The 20608-nt window shown below is 60.9% G+C and overlaps 1 protein-coding gene across 1 annotated transcript; it reads left to right on the top strand.

Moving 5' to 3' along the window:
* Positions 1-1248: 1248 nt before the first annotated feature.
* REXO1 (RNA exonuclease 1 homolog) lies at positions 1249-20608 on the top strand. The gene is made up of 16 exons (XM_043912748.1): positions 1249-1537; positions 10670-12387; positions 13155-13259; positions 14097-14307; positions 15928-16091; positions 16205-16336; positions 16414-16537; positions 17018-17131; positions 17241-17378; positions 17519-17632; positions 18196-18269; positions 18465-18575; positions 18993-19108; positions 19224-19362; positions 19516-19636; positions 19722-20608. The coding sequence occupies exons 1-16, from the start codon at positions 1381-1383 to the stop codon at positions 19808-19810; spliced, it is 3627 nt and encodes a 1208-aa protein (XP_043768683.1). The 5' UTR covers positions 1249-1380; the 3' UTR covers positions 19811-20608.

The following is a 20608-nucleotide window of genomic DNA, read 5'->3' as shown; positions in this document are numbered from 1 at the left end:
TGCTGGGAAAGATTGAAGGCAGGAGGAGAAGGGGACACAACTGAGAGACTGAACTTCCTACTCCGTTCTACTCCCCCCACCCCATAGCACTTTTCACCTTGTACTGTGATATCTCACTTACTGATTTCCTGTTGTCTGTCCGCATGTAGACACTACCTCCACCAGGGTGAGGATATTTGCTTTGTTCAGGAGCCCACCCTACTTTTGGCAGTGGAGGAGAGGCATGGAGAGATCCCCGGGGGTGAGGGGGTCTCAAGCCTCTGTGTCTGCAGGGCCAGCAGGCTGAGCTAGGGAGATGCTTGGTAATTGCCAGATGGTGGACAGCCTGGAAATTGTAGTTTCTTGCGACATTTCCCCCCCCCCCCATTTTTTTTTTTTTCTGGCCGCACCCTGCAGCCATTTGGGATCTTAGTTCCCTGACCAGGGATCAAACCCATGCCTCTGCATTGAGAGCGCAGTCTTAACCACTAGACCGCCAGGGAAGTCCTCCCACAATTTTTTAAACGGGCAACAAGCACATTTACACCATTTGAAAAACTAGTACTGAAACAAAACTTGTGGTCAGATACATATAGACGCATGTTCACAGTAGCACAATTCACCATAGACAAAAACCAGAAACCACTGAAATGTCCATCATCTGGTAACTGGATAAAATACTTTGTGGCATGGCCTTGATCTTCAGTAGGTGCTCAAATATTAGGTATACCAATGAATGAATCGGAACAGGTCTCCTCTGGTGGACCTGGAGATTTAACTGCCGCAAGTGTCCAGGTGGGAGAAATGAAGCACTTACTGCGAGTCAACAGGGCCGAGTTGAGTTTCAGAGCCTGAACTGGGTAACTCAGGTGCGGTTGAGATGCATCTGCAGAACTCGAGTAGACCAGCAGAGGGCGCCTTAGGAAGACAAGCTAATAAAACGCAAATTGAATGCAAATAAGCCGTAGCGGGACAGTGAGGGGCTTTTTTTTTTTTTTTTTTAAATCAGGCGCGCCTCGGACAGCCCTGGCGCCGCAGGGGCCTGGGGCTCAAGATGGCGCTGCTGCCGCTAGAGGACCCGCCGGAGGCGCCGGCGAGGCACTCTGAGGCCTCAGACAGGGCAGCCTGTGTCCTCTATCCCTCCCTTGGGGGCCATCTGTCTCAGACCAGGGTCCTGCGATCCGTCTCGGTCCCGCGGGAGCAGGCGTTTCTGATCAGGCGCACTTCGGGCAGCCGCTCCCGGGGTCCCTTGCGGCAGCATCCCGGGGGCCTCCGGGGACCTCGGAGCAAGATGGCGGCGGCGGCGGGGTCCGTGAGGCGCGGGCGGCGGCGACCGCGGCGCCAGTGAGGGGGCCCGGGGGCCCGGCGGCTCCGGGCCGGGGCGCCGCCGCGGGACGGACCATGCTACGCTCCACCGGCTTTTTCCGGGCCATCGACTGCCCCTACTGGGCTGGGGCGCCCGGGGGACCCTGCCGGCGGCCCTACTGCCACTTCCGGCACCGCGGGGCCCGGGGCCCGGGCGCGCCCGGCGAAGGTGGAGCCGTGTCCCCCGCAGCAGGTAATATCTACCTGCCCGCTTCGAGTTCGGTTCCCCGTCGCGGGTTGGACCCCAGCGCCCGGGCTTCCCTGGTTTCCCGTTCCCCGCTTACCTCTCCCTGTATACTCGCGAGCGACGTCCCTCCAACCCGGGGTCACCCACCCCGGAGCCCAGTGCCGGTCTCGGGTCCTCTGACCCTGCGTTTTCGCGAGTGTAAAACCTAAACAATGAGAGGACCTGCCTTCCTAGAGGTGTCGCGAGCGTGAAGCGCGTGGGGGTCGGGAAAAGAGCGCGGCCAGCACTGGTCAACAGGCTCGGGACTCCTACCGGGGGAACCGTTCCCGCCCCCTCCCCGGCCCGGGGTGTTGGTTGCAGCCGTTGTTTACTTCCGCGCTCGTTCCCCCGCCGCACCTCTGCTCGTGGCCGCCCCTGTTGACAACAGCGGAGTCGAAAGGGTCTTGTTTGGGAGCTCTCCGACTGGGTGTCGAGCCCCGTGTGTCATGCTACGGTCAGGGAGGGAGTCAAACCTGATTGATTGCGTGTGTGTGTGTGTTGGGATGGGGGACAGACTTCCGAGAGGACGTTCAGAGGCTGTGCATGTCTCTGCGTGGTGATTGTTAATGTCACAGAGTTCAGGTGAGAGCTGCCAGGAGGCAGGCACTGTTTCTCTTAGGAGGTGTGGGCCTTGAGCAGAGACATGAAGAACGGGGGCAAAAAGAGGGGCATCACAAGGAAAGGTCCACGGGGAGGATGTGTGTCATTCCTTTCAGGCGAATTTAGGCTCCGGTTGTGGCCCCTGTTCTCGGGGACTGGCTCCCTCTTTCCATCAGACCCAGATTTCCTTGTTCAGTATCCTTTGTGCTTAAGACACAGATCTTCATCTCAGAGCTTTTTTACTTGAGAAGCACCCTTGCTTGTATGAAGTCATAGGCCTGTTTCCCCCACCCCCCAAAAAAAGGGGGGGGGAGGTAGAATTGTCTCAGATTTCCACCCTAAATTTTGCTTGGCCCATTGGCCTTGCATCAGCTGCCCAGATGCCATCATTCAAGGTCAGGCTCCACACCTGGGTGGGACACCGGCCTGGCTCTTGGGAACCTTCCCTCAGGGAAGGAAGATAGCTGTGCCCACAGGTGCCTGAGTTTCAGGCCTGAGTGTGGGACGCTCCTTGGTGGTCACCCTGTCCTGGTGCACTTTCTCGCTGCATCTTTTGACATGCTGGTGCAGTCTGCATGGTGTTCTGTAGAGAGCCCCTGATGTTTAGGGGATAGACAAACTGGACAGGCCGGCTCCCTCAGACCCTGGGCCGCGACTCGTCTGCAGGCCCACAGGTTGACTTCCAGCCATCTGAGAGTGCTGATTTATCTCTTCGTGTATTCTTTCTAGTTCATTGGTCTCTTGATGTCTTCCTGCATCACAAATGGCCAGTTTCCCAAAGTGTCATTTTTGAGAACCCATTGGTGATGTGGTCCTGTCTGCTTCACTTTCCCGCAGGAAAAAGTGCAGCTGCCTACCCCTGACCCCAGTGTCTGCATTTTCCTTTTGCAGGTGAGAAAAAGCAGTCCTCTTCTCCTCTGGGGGGTGGGGGTGGGTCTCTTCCTGCAGCTCAGCCTCCGTCTTGCTGTGGGGCCTCTCTGATGCTGTTTCCTCCTCTGTGGCGTGCTCAGGTGTGCCTCCCCCCCCACCCCCTGCCCCTGCACCTTTTAGCTCCCCCTTGCTCTGGACTTTGACAGGCACACTTCCTGTGGGGCTTGCAGAGGCTGCAGCCACAGGCCAGACTTTGGCTGGGTCCCCGTGAGCAGACTGACATGGCCCAAGAGCAGATGCTCGGCCAGGGTGGGCTGGGCAGGGATGCAGATGGTACTGACTGCCTGCAGGCGGGATGTAGGGGTTCCAGCACCTCCGGCCTTGGTCTGCCGGCCCCCTGAGGCCCATGTAGGGCCCATCCCAGTCTTTCCGGCCCTTAGATCCGCTCTCCTGTGCTCCAGGGTCCCCACCCCCATGCTCCGCTGGGGTTGCCCAGTTACTGCCGTGCACCCTCAGGCATGCTCTTTATTCATGACCCTTAACCGGTGGGAGGGACAATTGTCCCAATTTTACAGAGGAGGAGACGGGCCCAGAGAGGGGAAGCCATGCACCTGTGTACACATGGTCGGTAAGTGCGCCTCATGGGGTCGGATCAGGGTGGTCAGGCCCTTGCCGCCTCACTTCCTGCTGCTGGGCACCTGGGTGCCCATCACGTGTGGGCTCAGTGCTGTGTCCCGAGGCTGAGAGGCAGCTGTGAGACCCAGGGAAGGGCCTCACCCATGCTGCAGGGCCTGAGCACTGAAATCTCCCGAAGACTGGCCGGAGGAATCCCTGATTCGTGCTGGAAGGCAGGGTGGCCCCAGCTGGTGGTGGTCGCAGCTCCCCTGGGTCTCACATGGGGGACCCTTGTGAGGTCCCCTGGGGGACCCTTGTGGTGTGGTGTTCTGAGAGCAAGCCTTGATTCTTAAGGGAAGCTAAGGGCCAGGAGTCAGGTGGGAAGGGAGGGTGCAGCCAGAGAAGTGCGTGCTTCTGAAGGGGCAGTAGCCCTTCGCTGCCTTCCCCATGGGCTGGGGGCCAGCAGGATTCATGAGGGCATGACTCCCCACTGCCCTGATGGCCGTGCTCAGAGGCAGAAGCAAAGTGTTCCTCTGTCTGGTGCTTTCTCTTCCTGAGTGAGCCATACACACCCTTTCCTCCCTTTCCTGGGAGAGAAAAGCCCAGCAGAGAGCAGTGTCACCTGTGTATCTGAAGGTCTGGCCGGGTACTTGACGACCCCCAGGGCTTCCCTAGCTTGCCTCCAGGTGTGGTCTGGGGTCAGGCTTGTCAAGGGCCTTTGACTTTGTCGGGAGAGGGTGGAACCATGAAGAATACCAGAAACTGGTGGGGAGCCGTTGGGGGGCACATCCTGGGCTCTGTGCAGGGTGGAGCAGCCTCTCTGGCCCGACCTCTTTGATGCCAGGAGTCCCCCAGTCTTAATAAGCACAGGTGCCCCCAGACTTCACCCAGTGTTCCGTGGGGGCAGGAGCACCCCGGAAAAGACCCCTGGTCATCAGTCTCACCTCCCCACCCCTCCTGGGGAGCTGTATGCACAAGTGCAGCTCAGCCAAGGGAGCTGGGCCACCAGGCTCAGGGGACACAGGCTTGCCACCTCCCAGGGGAGGAGCCTGCACTGCCATCCAGTGGGTGGTTCCATTGTTCTTGAGTTTTCTGTGAAGAGGGAGTGGAGGAAAGGTGCTGCGGGTTCTCAGAGCAGCATGAATCCCTTTCTTACGCCAGGACGAGGGCGGTCTAGATTCAGTGGGTCATGCAGCCCCTGTCTTCAGAGGCAGTGTCCCATCCCAGCTAAGTCATCTCTGTTCAGAGTGCTTTTTTGGGGACTCAGAGTAATGTTCATTTTAAACACACAGGAAAATGCTGGAAATTCAAAGGAGATGGGTCGTGTATGTGGCGATGCCCCCAGTCCTGCATCAGCAGGCTTGCTGTGCCTCCTCCCAGCCTGGGACGTGGTCTGTCCTTCCTGTGCTTGTAACCCTGCTCTTCTTGGGAGCTGGGTCCTTCTGTCGAGGTTGCAGAAACCCCAGCGAGGTGCGAGGCCTGCCCCGTGCTTCTGGTTCCCACACCTGGTGGCCCCTCTTGAAGCACCTGGGGAGCTTTCTAGACTGGCCTTCTTGCCCAGATCCAGGCTCGGGCCATTTGAATAAGGATATACCTGCCTCCAGAGCTGGTTTTTTTTTTTTTTTTTTGCATTTTTAGGGTTCTCTGCTTAGTGTCAGCAAAGCAGTGTCTCGCCTGGAGTTCATGCTGACCTTCCCGGGGACACACCTGTGGTTGTCAGGAAGTAGGGAGCTCCTAGCACCGGCGGGGTGAGGGAAGGGGTGTCCGGGGACGCCGCTCAGCGTGTCACGGTGCCCGGGCCGGCTCCCTTTCCCTGCACACGTGGCCTTGTCCCACTCCAAGTGTCCGTGCTGCCAAGCGAGATGGAGGAGCCTGCACCGTGTCCCAGCCCTGGCCTGCTTTTGTATTTGAGGATGGGCTGAGCCAGCCAGCTTTGGCCTGCTAGAGAGCACCACCCCGAGAATTGCCACACCAGCCCTCCCAGCTCCTCCGGGACCCAAGGTGAGAGGCAGAGCAACCCAAGCGCCAGGGTTGGATCGGCGAGGACAGCACAGCAGCCCGGAGAGCTCGGGAGCTATGCGGGATGCTTGAGTGCACCCCATCCCCAGAGCATCTGGCAGAGGGGGGGCACAAGCGCCATGGCAGACTTGCAGCCCTGCAGGTGGAGTAGTGCCTCAGGTGAAGGTGTTGGAGCAACATCTTCCATGGTGTGAGGAGCCTAGCCTCCCACTGCTCAGTGTCACCACCTCTGCTTTGGCCACCCCTTCTGCAAGGTGGGGTCGTGATGTAGGCCCCTCAACAAGCAGTGCGCCTCTCCCATCTCACCCAGCTGTCCTGCGCGGTATCCTTGCCCTGCCGTCCTCTTGCCCTGGCTCCTCCCTCAGAATCCCCTTGACCAGAGCATTGCACTTGAACAGTGGTTGCTCAGGAACTTGGTTTGTTGGTGTTGAAGCCATCCCTGTGTGGAAGGTCGACTTCTGTCAGTGTGATCTGACTCCCAGCAAAAACTGTGCCCGTCGTTTTAGGGTGATGGGTCCATGGCTGAGGCTTTCTGTGAAGGCTGACCCCTCCCCGAGCAGTCTGCACAGGTGGCAGGCAGGGTTAGAAGCCCAGAAAAGTGTAGGGAGCAGGACAGGTGGCTGGCAGACCTGAGCGCTCTTGGTGGGGGCGGGGGGCCTTGGCCATCTTAGCTGTGAGCTCGGCCAGACACACACAGGCATGGTCCACCCAGCCTCTGCGTCAGCTGTGAAATCCGGAGCTGGCTCTGGCACCCTCCCAGGGCTCTTCAGGTCTGTCTGAATTTCAGTACTCATCTGTAGACCACCTGGGGGGGCTCTGGGAGGGAAGGAGTGTCCAGCAGCACATATCTGGGCCAGAATTCAGGAGAGCGAGCCATTGGCACCTGTGGTTGCAACAAGTCGGGCGAGTGTTCCCAGGCAAGCAGTTGCTGAGCTGGGTTTTGAGGGATGAATAGGAGTCTGCCTGGTGCTTGGAAGCTGATGGTCCTCCTCTCTCTGCCTTCGAGGCTTCTGCCGCCTGGGCAGCTTCCTGTCGAAGGAGTGGGCCTCGTTGCTCTCTTTGACTGGTCCTTTTGTCCGACTCATCTCTCATGTGGCAGGGATGGTGCCTGTCTCTTCCTGGCCCCCTGACCTGCCCCCTTGGGTTGTGACCATCCCCTGGGGTGAAGGAGTCCCCACTGTTGTCTAACCAGGGCACAAAGTAGGGAGTGGCACTGCCACATGCATATTGTCTGTTGATGGGGGCAGAGGAGTAAGGGGAAGGTAGGGTGGTAGAGAGTCCTTCGGACTGTAGAGGATCAGGTGGCACTGGGTCTTCTTGTCTGGGGAGGGGAGCCAGGGTTTTGGGGTATGGCACTGCCCCAGTCCCAGCCTCCTCTGTGAGGGGGTCACAGCAGGCAGGATGGGCGTGAGGATTAAAGAGGAAGGCCTCAGAGTTAGAGTCGATTGGGTTGGGGCCCGTGCCTCCCAGTGGGGGCTTCCTGCCCAGTTGTCTACTCATTAACTGCACTTGCAGCTGGAGCTTGCGGGCCGGGTGTCTGCGGACTGTTTCCTCAACTGAGAGTGGTAGGGGGAGCAGAGGGCAGGGCTCAGAGGGATTGGGGTAGCTGCCACCCCACACTGTCCTTCCACCCGAAGTGGGCTCTGGGCGATCTGTTCCCTGAGCACCGTGGCCATGAGTGTCTGCTCCTGGCTGAAGGTGGGACAGCCTGCCTGGGCTCTGCCATGCTGGATGCCTTGTCACCTGGAGCTGGTGACCAGGGCGTGTTGGGACCAGGTCACAGGGAGAGTGGCCCTGGGGTGCCAAAAACAAGAGGGGGCTGGCGCACAAAAACCGGGCCCAGGGACAGCCCAGGAGCTTCCCAGGGGCTTCCCCAGGGTGTCTCTTCAGTGGTGGCCCCGCTTGGCAGCCTAATTCTTGCCCTGGGTCTGGGGCAGGAACTTCTGTTCTGAGAGTAACCCCAGCAGCCAGGCCTTCCAGGAGCTTTCCCAGTCAGCTTGAGAGTCGACCCCTTGCTGAAAAACAGCCAATTAGTCTTGTTTACCAAAGGCATTCTTCCCTGGTACAAACCCCAAAGGAGCGCCCGTTGGCTTCCAGCCAGATTAATTCCCTAATAACGAGAAGGTGCTTCTGTGGCGCCACAGCACCTCTCCTTTTGAGGGTCACCTGTCGCTTGGCAAAGGTTTTCTTGGAAAGTTTCTCCAGTTCCTTCTGGTCCCCTGAGGGCCGGTCACTTGAGGCAGGGTGGGGTGGGGGCTAGGTAGCATCACAAATGCCTTCTCCATCTACCTGCCTCCCCCCAGAGGCCTCCAGAAGCTTCATCAGGAGCATGGGGGTCGAACTCTGGGCCCCACACACTCATTTCTGAGCCGCAGGGGCTGTGGCTGAGCCCCGGCAGCTGTGTGCTTAATGTGCCTAGACCTGCAGCCTTATGTCACCTCAGGGACACTGAGGCTTAGAGGTGAGGGTCTTGACCTAGACCCTCTGCCCCTCTCCTAGAGCTGTTTCTTTTTTTTTTCAATTTAGCCTGTTGGGATGTGAAGAGGGAGCCTCCCTGGTACTGAAACATCCCACCTTGGCAGGGCTCTGGGATGCCCAGATCTTGGGGGCTGGGCCTTGCCAGGGGCTTACTCCCTGGCAGAGTCTGAGTTGGGCCCTGGAGGCTGCAGGAAGTGGAGGGGGTACTGCCCTCAAGAAGAGCCCCCTGACGCTAGTGCAGGCCCTCATCAGAGAGCAGGAGCTCCTCTCCCCATCAGGGCGCCCAGCGGGCCCCCTAGGGCCTTGGCAGCCTTCCGCCCTCTTGTGGCCTGGCCCTTTGGGTACCTCCTTCCTCTCCTTGCTTCGCAAGTGCAGGCTTGTTTGTGATGGGATTCCTGTCACTTCATGAAGTGCAGAGGTCTGAACTCTGGCATGAGAAGGGCATGAGGCACTCCGGGGGGTTTCTGTGTTGCTGGGGCACCTTGCTGCCTGTTCCAGAGCTGGTCAGAGTGGGGAGGACCTCCATCCATTAGAACCCCTCTGGGGGGAGGGGCATTTCCCCCAGATGAGCCCTGCTACTGGGAGCCATCTCAGCCTCAGGAAGGGAGGTCAGGGTGTGAGGGGGGTTGGGGCTGGAGGCCCCCCAAGACTTGCAGGACCCAGCCCATCCCTTACTGGACATGCCCCGTCAGTGCCCCCCAGCTTGTGTTCTAGGCCCTCCACTCTGCTGGGCAGCCAAGACTTTGAGGGGAGGGGAGAGCGCTGGCTTTTCTGTTCACATGGGCCGCAAGTAGCTGGGGTGGGTCTGTGGTAGTGCCTGTGGGCCCGCTGTGGGTTAGGGTCAGCTGCAGGGAGGGCCCTGGATCCTGCCCTTGGGGGCTTCTGGCCCTCTCTCTGGACCTCTGGATGGTCCTTTCATCTTGAACCTCTTCTGGGGCAGAGGGGCAAGTGGCTGTGTGTTCTGACCAGTCACCTGGTCAGTCAGTCACTGGCTGCAGTCACCAGCACCCAGTCCTGCCATGGCCTGTGCGACTCGGTTTTACCATTCTGTCTATAACCTGCAGGCTGGGTGTGTCTCTGGTGGTCTGAAGCACAGATACACACGTCCTTTCAAGTGTCGCTTGAGAGATAGGTTCCAGGGTAAAAGCCGGACAGTAGGTCTGTGATGGAACCTGCACCCCTGGCCCCCTGGTCCTCCAGCAGCCCAGCTACCCACCCTTGTCCTGCAGTAGCGCCAGTTGTCCTGTGCGTCCTTTCTCAGGGGTGTATGCATTTCCTGGGGCTTCTGCAGCAAGAGCCCCCCTCACCAGGTGCCTTAGAAGAGCACAGGGTTTCCTCTGGCGGTTCTGGAGGTCAGAGGCCCAGAGTGGGGGCACAGCTGGTTCCATCCTGAGGCTCCTGGAGCATGGCCAAGCACAGGGCATCAAAACAAGTCACTTTTTCTTCAGAGTTTCACAGACTCGTATCTGGGAGACACTCTAACCAGGAACCATTTAAAATTCCGAAACAGTTGAATCTAGTGTGTCGCTCCCTTCTGGGAGCATTGGGCTTTACCTGCTCACATCTTACGGAGGAGCTTTGCACCTTTGTCCCTAAGGGAGTCTCCTGTGAGGTCCCTGCCAGCTTGGGTGGTGTTGGGCTGCTCCTGTGTAATGTACCCTGGAGGCGGGTCAGTAACAGCAGCTGCTTGCCCACCAGCTGCCCCACCACTCCTGTTCTGATGCAGACATGAGTGTGTCCCATGCCTGCCCTGCCATCCACCCCACTGTGCTTCCCCATGTCATGCGTTGTCTGAATATCTTACACTTTGGCATCGTTCGGGGGACAGCGTGCCTCGCTTCCCCTGTGAAGTTTGCCGTGTTGTCCTGCGTACACCCCAGCTGCCACCTCCTCACAGTCGACACTTCAGGACTTTGCATGTTCTCACTGGTATATGCACCACTGGTGGACTTCTCTGTGGGCAAGAAAGTGTGTGGGAGGACAGAGCCTAAAGGCGCAGTCACCAGGCAGGGCTGTGCGTGTCTGCCTGCTGCTCTGGGTGGACTGTGTCAGGCCACCTTCTGTTCCCTGCCCCCGAGTCAGACGGCTCTGTGCACTGTGCCTTTGGCCCTGGCTGGCTGGCTGGCGGGCCTCCTGCCAGTGTCCTCCTGCCTCCCTGGCTTCAGGGAGCTGCGTGGTATGGCTTCAGCGTGGGCTGAGCCATGTGGGAAGCCCACCCTTGCCCAGCTCCCCAGACCTCACCATCCATGTTCCAGGTCAGGAAGACCCCAGGCTCTGTACCCCACACCCTACTTGGTGGTAGGACCTGCATGGACCCTCCAGGTTCCTTGACTTGCTGCCAGAGTTTCTGTGCGGCCGGCCATAGGCCTGGCCCTGGCAGATTCTGGAAGGCCCGTCCTCTGCTCTTCCCTGCTGGCCCCAAGGGTCAAGGCCTGGCATTAGGCAGTGGCTGGTCACCAGCTCCGGGGGCCGCTGCTGCACCAGCCTGCTCATGACTGTTTCTCCTCTTTGTTTCAGGGCTTGGTTATGACCCGTACAACCCTGAGCTGCCCAAGCCCCCCACACAAAGGGAGAATGGCGCCCTGGGCAGAGGCATTGATTCCCGCTCAGATATCCTGGAGCTGGAGCTGGTCAACCAGGCCATTGAGGCCGTGCGCTCTGAGGTGGAGCTGGAGCAGAGGCGCTACCAGGAGCTCCTGGAGACGACCCGGGAGTGTGGTTCGGCCGAGGCCCCTGTCCTGGCACCCCATGGCCCTGCTGCCTGCCCCGCCACCAGCCTGGACGGGGACGCCTTCCCACTATCTTTCGATTACAACCCCAGTAGCCATGGCCTTTTGAGCCCCGATGCCAGCTATCAGCCCACCCCACTGGCTGCCACCGCTGAGCCTGGCTGCAAGTACTCTCTAGCCTCGCCAGACCGGGCTCAGGGCCATGGTGGAGGGGGTGGCGGGGCCCTGGAGTATGTCCCCAAGGCCGTGGGCCAGCCCCGGCGGTACGGCCGCCCCATCTCCAGCAGCAAGTACGTGGTGGACAACTCGAAGCCGTCTACAGACCTGGAGTATGACCCCCTGTCCAACTTCTCTGCCCGCCTGCTTAGCAGGGCCAGCACCAAGGACGAGAGGGCCCCCAAGCGGCCCAGGTGCTCCCGTGGCAGCGAGCCCTACACACCTGCACCCAAGAAGCCCTGTGACCCCTTTGGCAGCTGCGACGCCAGGTTTTCGGACTCTGACGATGACGCTGCTGTCACTCCAGGTGACAAACCCGTCACCACCAGCCCCCCAAGAGCTCAAAGGGGTGCTGAGAGCAAGGCCCCAGGGAAGCCGGGCTCCAGGGAGGGCCCCGAGCTGGAGGAGGGCGGCCTTCGGGAGACCAAGGAGATGGCGGTGCAGTGTGACGTGGAGGATCTCGGGCCACCGCCTCGGAGCCCAGGCAGGCCACCCTTGGCTAAGCCTAGCTCACCAGCCAGGGCTGCGCCAGAGCGCAGCAGCCCCAAGGAGGGGAGGCCTAAGAAGAAAAGTGGGGTGCCACCCACTGCCAACCACAAGGACAGCGTCCGGAAGACAGATAAGGGTAAGGATGGTGCACGAGGGAGGCCAACTGAGAAGCCTACTGCAGACAGGAGGGGCCCGCAGGCCGGCAGCCCCCGGCACAAAGCAGAGCGGCCCCACGGGACCAAGAAAAAGCCATCTTCAGCCACTCCGGTGGCCAACTCAGGGAAAGGCCGACCTGAACGGCCAGGACCGCTGCCGAGCCCCGCACCGGGGGCAGCCCGCCAACCACCAGATAGGATGGCTGGGAAGACCCTGTCAGGGAAGCTGGCAGAGAGGAAGGCCCGCTCGCTGGACGAGGGCGCCCCCCGGGATGCCCCCAAGCTGCCCAGGCGGGCCCTGAGCCATGCCGAGCTCTTTGGGGATGAGAGTGAGGACGAGGACCCGCGACCCGAGGCGCCGGCCACCCGGCCTCCCGCTCCCCCCAGCCTCAGCTCCAGCTCAGACTCGGACTCAGACTCGGACTCCAGCCTGGGCCTGTCGGCTGCGCAGGGGCCGCCCAAGCGCCTCAAGGCCTCCCCGCCCCCCTCCTCCTCATCCTCTTCCTCAGGGGCAGGCTCTGATGTGGACTACTCGGCCCTGGAGAAGGAGGTTGACTTTGACTCTGACCCCATGGAGGAGTGCCTGCGCATCTTCAACGAGTCAACGGCCGTCAAGACTGAGGACAAGGGCCGCCTGGCCCGGCAGGTAAGGGCAGGCCAGCTGGGCACCTCCCTGGCTCCCTTGTGACCAGAGGCCCAGCACCCAGTGGAGATGGCTTTCTCAGCGTCAGCCTCTCAGCTCATTCAGGATTCAGACCCCTCGATGGCTACCACTTCCCCCGCTCCTGATCCTGCTTCTCCCCTGTCTCTCTCACCTCTTCCGGATTCCTTGCAGACCTGTTTCCCCTCTTTTCCCCTCTCCTCCCTCTCAGACCCCCAAACTCAGCCACGCTCCACCTTTCTGGTTTCCTGCTGCAGTGTCCCCATCTCACCACCAGAGGGAGCTTTGCTCTGAATGGAGCTGGCACAGCCAGTCCCACGGGCAATGTGCAGCTGCTGGGGGATCCCTAGGGGGACCCTGGCCCCACCCTCTGATCCCCCCTCTTTAGTGCCCCACCCTGTTCCTGGCCCTCTGCTTTTCCCATTTCTTCCTTCATTCCCACAATTGTGAACCTGCACCAGTCCCTGTGCTGGGTGGACGGGAGCATGGGCTGGGTGGTCTGCAGAACTCACCCTTTGGGGGCTCTGAGAGGTGGGCCCGGGTGCCAAGTCTGTGTCCTCACTTGGAGGCAGGGCCTGTGTGTGTTCTGGGGGGAGGTGAGAACCCTGAAACCCCCTCTACAGCCGGGCAGCCAGTTACTGTCTTCCCACCTGCTCCTGTATCAAGCCTGGGGTGTACCCCAGGCCAGGACAAGCGAGAGGAACTGTGGCTGGTGTGGAGTGGGCTCGCTGAGGGACAAATCTGTGTCTCAGCCCCCCAAGGAGGAGAAGACCGCAGATAAGGGGCATTCAGGCCTGACCACACTGTTTCCCGGGCAGAAGAGGAGGATTTCTCACCTCTCCAAGCAAGGCAAGGAGGTAAGTGTCTGCCTCTGGGTCCTGAGGGAATGGTCACCCATCTACAGAGGCAGGGCCTCCTCACGTTCCCTTGCTCTGGGGGCCTCTGGCTCTGCCTGTGTCCTGCAGAGCCATTCTTGGGGCCCACATCCGGTTGTCAGGGTGTGCTGAGTGCTGGGGGCAGAGTGTGGAGCGTGGTGACCAGATGAGGGCAGCCCTCCGGCAGAGTCACACTGCCCAGCCCGAGTTCAGAGGTGGGCTCTGATCCTGGGCAAGTGCTGCCACATCTCTGAGTCTAGGGTTCTTCCCTTGTAGTGTACAGACACGATCAGTTGTCAGTCATCGTGGGGCTGATAGTGAACTAGCACTTGGAAGGCTGGGGCAGAAGACAGAAGTGGAGGTGATCCACTCACCAGTCCTTCTGCACCCCGCTGGGCATTCTGAAAGTACTCTTCAGAGAAGATTGGATCAAGCAGGATATACTCTAGCGGGTGGGTGGGAACACACAGCCTGTGCCTGCAGAAGGGCTGAAGGGACTGGGCACGCAGAAGCCAGCAGGGCAGGGCTGGGCGGGGCCGGGGAGAGTGGAGCGTCATGGTGAATTTGAGTGCTGAAGGGCCAAGCTGGTTCCTGCCTGGGTATGAGCACACTTGGGAGGAAACCAGCTGGTTCTCTTCAGGCGGTCAGCAGACTCAGATGAAGGCCAGCTGCTTCCCTCCAGGGCACCTGCCTGCCCAGGCGAAGGTCCCTGGGCTGGCCTGCCCCATCCCGCAGTGCTGCCCCTGTCCTGATGCCCTGGAAGGCCTGCTCTGGATACCTCTGATCCAGAGCGTCCTGGGCTTGGAATTCTTCACCCAGGCGGAGCCCACGAGGAGAGGCCCTGTGCCCCCTGCTCGGCCCCCGACCGCCCAGGAGGTGTGCTACCGACGGGCCCAGCAGGCGCAGAGGGAGTCAGCCGGCTGGCTCCAGGCCGCCCAGCAGCTGGCTGAGAAGCCGAGCTCTGTCCACATCTCGGCCCCAGGAGAGAAGCGGAGGATCGCCCATGTCCCCAACCCCCTCCTGGCCGCAGGTGGGTCCCAGAGGCTGGGGAATGCTGCCACCAGCAGGGAGAGCCCCGGCTGGCTCCTGCTCTGTCAGGGGCTGTGGCCTTGAGCAGTGCTGGCTGGATGTCTATGCTTACCTGTGAAGCAGCCCCGATGCTAGTGGGAGGTGCTTGGCGGGGCTACCCTGGGGAGTCCGAGGGTGGCTTCCTCCCTTCCCTGTCTGTCCCCAGACCCAGAGTGACTCTCCACTCCTCCCCTGCCAGCCTGGTCTAGGAGGCTTCCACCTAGGTGTGGCACCTCACAAGGTGTTACTGAGGGGGTGGCTCTGGAGGCCCTCAACCCTCCAGTCAAACCAGTGGATCTGGGGTAGAGATTGGGACTGGGTTTCCTCACCTCCCACCCTGAGGCTGCTGTCCTCTGACTTGGGCTTGTCTGAAAGCTGGGTTACACCCCAACAGTCCGACAAGCGTGGGGCTTAGGCATGCAAAGGGAGCAGGGCTATGCAGCCCCTGGAGGCTCATACAGATGCAGAGAATTCAGCTTCCCTGGGTGAGAGTCCCTGCTATCTGACCACCTCCCTGGGTGTCCTTGCTGCTGCTTCCAAACCCGTCTAAGAGCCAGCCCTGAGGAAATGGCTCCAGGTGTCTGAAGGCTCCTTAGGTTTCCTGGTGCTAGAGCCTCCCAGAGGAGAAGCCCTCGGGGTTCCTGGCCCTCCCCTCAGGGTGTCTGAACCGGAGCTCCCAGCAGCCATGCAGTCCATCTCCAGCAGGGCACGAGGGGACAGGGAGACAGCCCTGGACCATGGCCCTGAGGTGCACATTCAGAAGCCTAATCTTACTCTGGGCTGTCTGGTCATCTCCGATGACAGGACAGTTCTGTGGCGGTGTCACTGCCTGCACTCTGGCATCAGGGCGGTTCCCCCAAGCCTCAGGGGGACTCACCTGCCGATGCCTCCTACTCTACGTGACCCTGAAAGCATCACTGAGAAGTGTGCATCCTTAGAGATGAGGCTGGTGGGGAGCTCACCTCCCTCATGGCTGAGTCTGGTGTGGGCAGGCTTGGGTCACCACTCTGTCCGCGCCTTCGTGGTCTCACTCTGTCCCCATGCCCCTTCCCCACCCTTACTGCCAGCTGCTGCTCCGCCTGGGGCCCTTGGAGACAGCCCTGCTGGCGGCCCCCTCCTCTGTCTGGTTTGTGACCTCATCAAAGGGAGTGGCAGAACACTGGGGCAGCTGCAGGCAGCTGGCTGGTCACAATGAGTGGGCCGGGGGTGACCCGCATGCTCTGGTGCTCAGCCCGGGAGCCAGGGCCTTTCGTCCCTCACACTTCCATGCCTTGGAGTCAGGGGCCGGAACATGTGGCAGAGGCTCCCTGCACCCCCCACCACTCGCCGCACCACACCGGCGGTGACCTTGCCTGAGCCGGCCTCCGAAGCCCCATTTTCGCCCCCGCCCCCTCGATGGACTTCCCCGAAAGCCGATAGAGCCTGATGTCGTTCCGCAGCCCTCGGGCCCGACCCCGGCCCCTCCCCCTGTGCTCCCAGATGCACGTCCTGCTGGCGCTCCACGGCCGCGGCCGCCTGGTGCTTTGCAGCTCGGTGATGGGCGTGCTCTCCTCCTGTTCTCACGGCCCCTGTCCCCCCGCAGCCCCCACAGGTGCCAAGAGGACCCTCTCGGCCAGCAGCAGCCAGCCCCCCAGCGGCCCCGAGCCAGGCAGCCAGCCCCTGAAGACGCGCACATTGTCAGGCATGGCGTCCAAGACCACCACCACCGTGGCCCCCAAGCGTGTGGCGCACAGCCCATCCTTACAGGTGAGCCCTCGGTACTGCCTGCTGTCTCCCTTTAACTGAGTCGACCCTGAGCTGGGTCAGGCCAGGGTCAGGTGGGAGCAAGCGTGCCACCCTCTGCTGGTCTCTTCCTCTAGAGTTTAAAGAAGCCCATTATCCCAAAAGAGTTCGGGGGCAAAGTCCCCACTGTCATCCGCCAGCGGTATCTCAACCTGTTTATTGAAGAGTGCCTCAAATTTTGCTCTTCTAACCAGGAAGCCATAGAGAAGGTGCGTGGTGAGGGTGGGAGAGAGGGGGCATGGTGGGAGGCGGGGCTGGGTGGGGCTGAGTCCATGTCCTCCCACAGGCGCTCAACGAGGAGAAGGTAGCCTACGACCGCAGCCCCAGCAAGAACATCTACCTGAACGTGGCTGTGAACACCCTCAAGAAGCTGCGTGGCCTGGGCCCAGGTGCCGGAGCAGGTCTCAACAGTAAGTCACGTCCAGAAGACCCAGGCCACGGCCTTCAGCAGCCCCCCTCCCGTCAGGAGGCTGTCAGACAGAGGCTCTGCTGTCCCCGGTTGTTTGGCTCCTGTGGAGGATGATGTTGGCCCTGCGCCCTCAAGAGAGCCTCCTCTCGCTGTTAACCGTCCTCCTCAGTGAACTGTGGGGCCGCTGCTAATGGGGGGCCTCTTCAAAAGCTTGAGGCAGGAGGGTGCTTCTTAAGCTTCTTACAGAATGCATTGGCGCCTTCTGCACTTCCGTCTGCCACGGGCTGGCTCCCCTTCCTCCCGTGTGGAGCTCTTCCCTTTCCCTTCTGAGTGGTGAAGACCCCAGGGAGGGGGAGGGGCTTCCGGGCAGCCTACTGGTCCCCAAAGAGTTAAGGTCATAGGAGGTCAGGCTGTTCCCTTCTTTGGGGAGCAGGGCACTTGGAAGGACTCAGGCTGAACTGTGCTCACTACCCTTTTGCAGAAACCAGCGGCCGGAGGGTGGTGTCCCATGAAGTGGTGCTGGGGGGCAAGTTGGCTGCCAGGACCAGCTTTTCACTCAGCCGCCCTAGCAGCCCCCGTGTGGAGGATCTGAAAGGTGAGCCTGGTTTCTGCAGGGCTGCCCCGGCAGCTCTCAGCCCCCTTTGCCTGGGCCCTGGTGTGGCCCCAGTGTGGCCGCGGGCTGACCGTCTCTCCTGTGTCCCCAGGGGCCGCCCTGTACAGCCGCCTCAAGGAGTACCTGCTCACGGAGGGCCAGCTGAAGGAGAATGGCTACCCCTTCCCGCACCCTGAGAAGCCTGGCGGCGCCATCATCTTCACAGCTGAGGAGAAGAAACCCAAGGACTGTGAGTACCCTGCACCACCGCCCTGGGGTGCGGGGGTTGGGGAGGGGTCCATCTGGGGATGGAGTGTTAGAGCCAACGGGTGTGGACACAGAGTTCTGGGCCAGGCAGGCTGGCCTGATGCACACCGCCCCACCCGGTAGCCTCCTGCAGGATCTGCTGCCGCTGCGGCGCTGAGTACCTCGTGTCCTCCTCTGGCCGCTGCATGCGCGAGGAGGAGTGTTACTACCACTGGGGGCGGCTCCGCAGGAACCGAGGTGAGACCCCTGCCGGGCTGGGCTGGGCTGGCCACTTGCTCTGATTGTTTGTAACTTTTTTTTGACTGTGGGTTTTTATGGAAAAGATAATCCAAAGTCCTTCCTGTGACAACATTCATAAAAGGAAGGTCTCTCGCCCCACCCACTGGGTGCTCTTTCCACCCCTGTTGCCTTTGAAGAATAGGGGCAGTTTGGCCCAAGGGAACCAAGGCTTCATCCTGTCTTGTGGCTGCTTGCTTCCTTTTGTCGCCAGTGTGGCCATTTCCCAACCATGGGCACATACAAGCCTCCTTAAGTTCTGCCCGCTGACTGCCCTAGACCCTCTCTGGGTGGGCAAGCCTCCATGGGGCCACACCAAGCTCGTCCACACTGCTTAATGAGGAGAGCTGGTGCTGGGTGAGGGTGGGAGGGGGTCTGCCAGGGGTCTCGGCCCCTCACACCCTGGTTGGGCCTGGTGCCCCCCTAGGGAAGGGGCCTGGGAAGCCCCTGGCCACCGGGCAGACCGGGTGTGATGGACTGGGCCGGGGCGTCGGGTGGACCTGCTTAACCGCATCTGTTTGTAGTGGCCGGTGGCTGGGAGACTCAGTACACATGCTGCTCAGCTGCCATAGGCTCTACTGGCTGTCAGGTCGCCAAGGTAAGTGTCCTGGGTCATTCCTTGTCTTGGGGAGTGCTGGCCCCAAGCCTCCCTTTTCCCATACTTGATTTTCCCGCCTGGTGTGGGGACCTTGGGTAAAGGACTGCTGCCAGCACAGCCAGCACAGCTCAGCCCCTGAGTCCAGCCTTGCCCTTCCAAGCCCACCACCTGATTGTCCCTTCCTCCTACCCCAAGCAACACGTGCAGGATGGCCGGAAGGAAAACTTAGAAGGGTTTGTGAAGACTTTTGAGAAAGAGCTTTCAGGAGATGCGCATCCAGGAGTCTATGCCCTCGACTGTGAGATGGTGAGTGGGCCTGGCTGCCCTGGACTTCCTCAGCCCTCAGGGGGCTTGCTGCCCAGGAGGGAGAGGCTTCCCAGTCCCTCTTGCAAAACCTCGGGCCTGCGCCAGCATCAGAAGAAGAGGGTGTCTGGCAATGAGTCCACCTCCCTGCCGAGCTCATGTTACAGCCTGGCCAGCACCTGAGTCTGAGGGCCTGGTGCACAACACAGCCTCTGGCTCAGCTCTGGGGTGGGGAGGGCGGGCACCCATGTTCTTCTCTCCCTCTGACCCCCCAGAGAAGCCCCTGGAAGCCCTCTGGCATGGGTTCCGTATCTAAAAGCGGGGCCTGAGTTGCCACCTGTGGGGCTCAGGGACCCTGGGCTGTGGAGCGGGAAGGGCTGTCAGGACCCTCCATCTGAGGTGTGTCCCCCGGCCCCACAGTCCTACACCACGTACGGCCTGGAGCTGACGCGCGTCACGGTGGTGGACACGGACCTCCAGGTTGTGTACGACACCTTTGTCAGGCCAGACAACGAGATTGTTGACTATAACACTAGGTGCGCGCCCTCTGCCCATTCCCCATCACAGCCCAACCCCTGCCTGCAGCCCAGTCCCCACCTGGCCCCAGGTTGGGGCCTCCCAGCTCCATAACGCCTCTGTCCTCCCTCCCAGGTTTTCAGGAGTGACCGAGGCTGACCTTGCAGACACGAGCATCTCGCTCCGGGATGTCCAGGCTGTGTTGCTGAGCATGTTCAGCTCAGACACCGTCCTCATTGGTCACAGTCTGGAGAGCGACCTGCTGGCCTTGAAGGTACCCTGTTCCCTCCGTCCTGATTCCCAGAAGGTTCCCAGAAGGCAGCTAGGGCCAATTGTTCTCAGTCCAGGGAGGGAGCTGTGGAGTCTGAGGTCAGGCCCCGGCGTGCACTCTGGGACCCTCCCTGACTGCCCGCCCACCTGCCTGCAGGTCATCCACAGCACCGTGGTGGACACGTCCGTGTTATTCCCGCATCGCCTGGGCCTCCCCTACAAGCGCTCCCTGCGGAATCTCATGGCCGACTACCTCAGACAGATCATCCAGGACAATGGTGAGTGCTGGGGCACGGGCACATGGGGGCCTGAGGGCTATGGGGGCCGCAGGCTCCCGGCCCTGACACACCTGTTTGCTTGCAGTGGACGGGCACAGCTCCAGCGAGGATGCCAGTGCCTGCATGCACCTGGTGATCTGGAAGATCCGAGAAGACGCCAAGACCAAGCGGTGACTGCCGCCTGCCCGCCCGCCCGCCTCTCCCACAGCCCCGGCCCGTCCTCTACCCCAGGCCTCTTCCAAAACAGTGCAATAAATCTCGAGAGCTAACCCTGTCCACGTCGCCGAGACACAGAAAACCGAGAGAACCAGATGAGCCGGCGGCAGAGAGCCCAGCGCCGAGACCGACCCCGGAGCCCTGAGCCCCTCCGCGCCCCTGCCCATCCCTGCCTCTGCCCCTGACCTCTGTCCTCTGAGACTGCTGCTGACTCCACGGGCAGGGCCGGCCTGCCATCCCCACAGGCCCTGCTGGTGCCTCTTCTTGTGGGTGGAGGGTGCGGGGGTGGCAGGCTTAAGGGTTTGTTTGTGACAGGGGTTTGTCTTTTTATTTTGTATTGTTATTTTTATTATTTTGAATTTAAACCTGATGACTTGACAGTTGTCTTCCCCACCCGGAGGAGCAAGAGCCCGGTGCTGCCTTCCCTCCTGGGGGGTGGGGGTGGAGCTGGGAGCGCAGCCGGCACCCCAAAGGCCACCAGGACCTGGGAGTTCCACCTAGCCTGGGCCTGGACAGTGGGATCTGGCCTCCCCAGCTTACCTGGACCCTGGGGCTTCTGGGAACCAATCCAGCCCCTCCATCAGCCCCCCAGGCCTCACCTTCTGGACACCCTAGGGCCTCCTGGCCTCTGGACACTGTCTTCCCGCCAGAGCCCTGCCCTCCCCTGGGGGCTGTCTGTAAAGCCCCACAGCCCCCTTCCAAGACCCCCTCCCCCCCAGGCAGGGGCAGAATAAATGTTTGTACGGATTTTAGAGC

Source organism: Cervus elaphus, chromosome 9, assembly GCF_910594005.1.
Source record: "Cervus elaphus chromosome 9, mCerEla1.1, whole genome shotgun sequence".
Classification (NCBI taxonomy): domain Eukaryota; kingdom Metazoa; phylum Chordata; class Mammalia; order Artiodactyla; family Cervidae; genus Cervus; species Cervus elaphus.
Note: the sequence above shows the minus strand (reverse complement) of the source record. Positions and strands in the feature narration are given on the sequence as shown.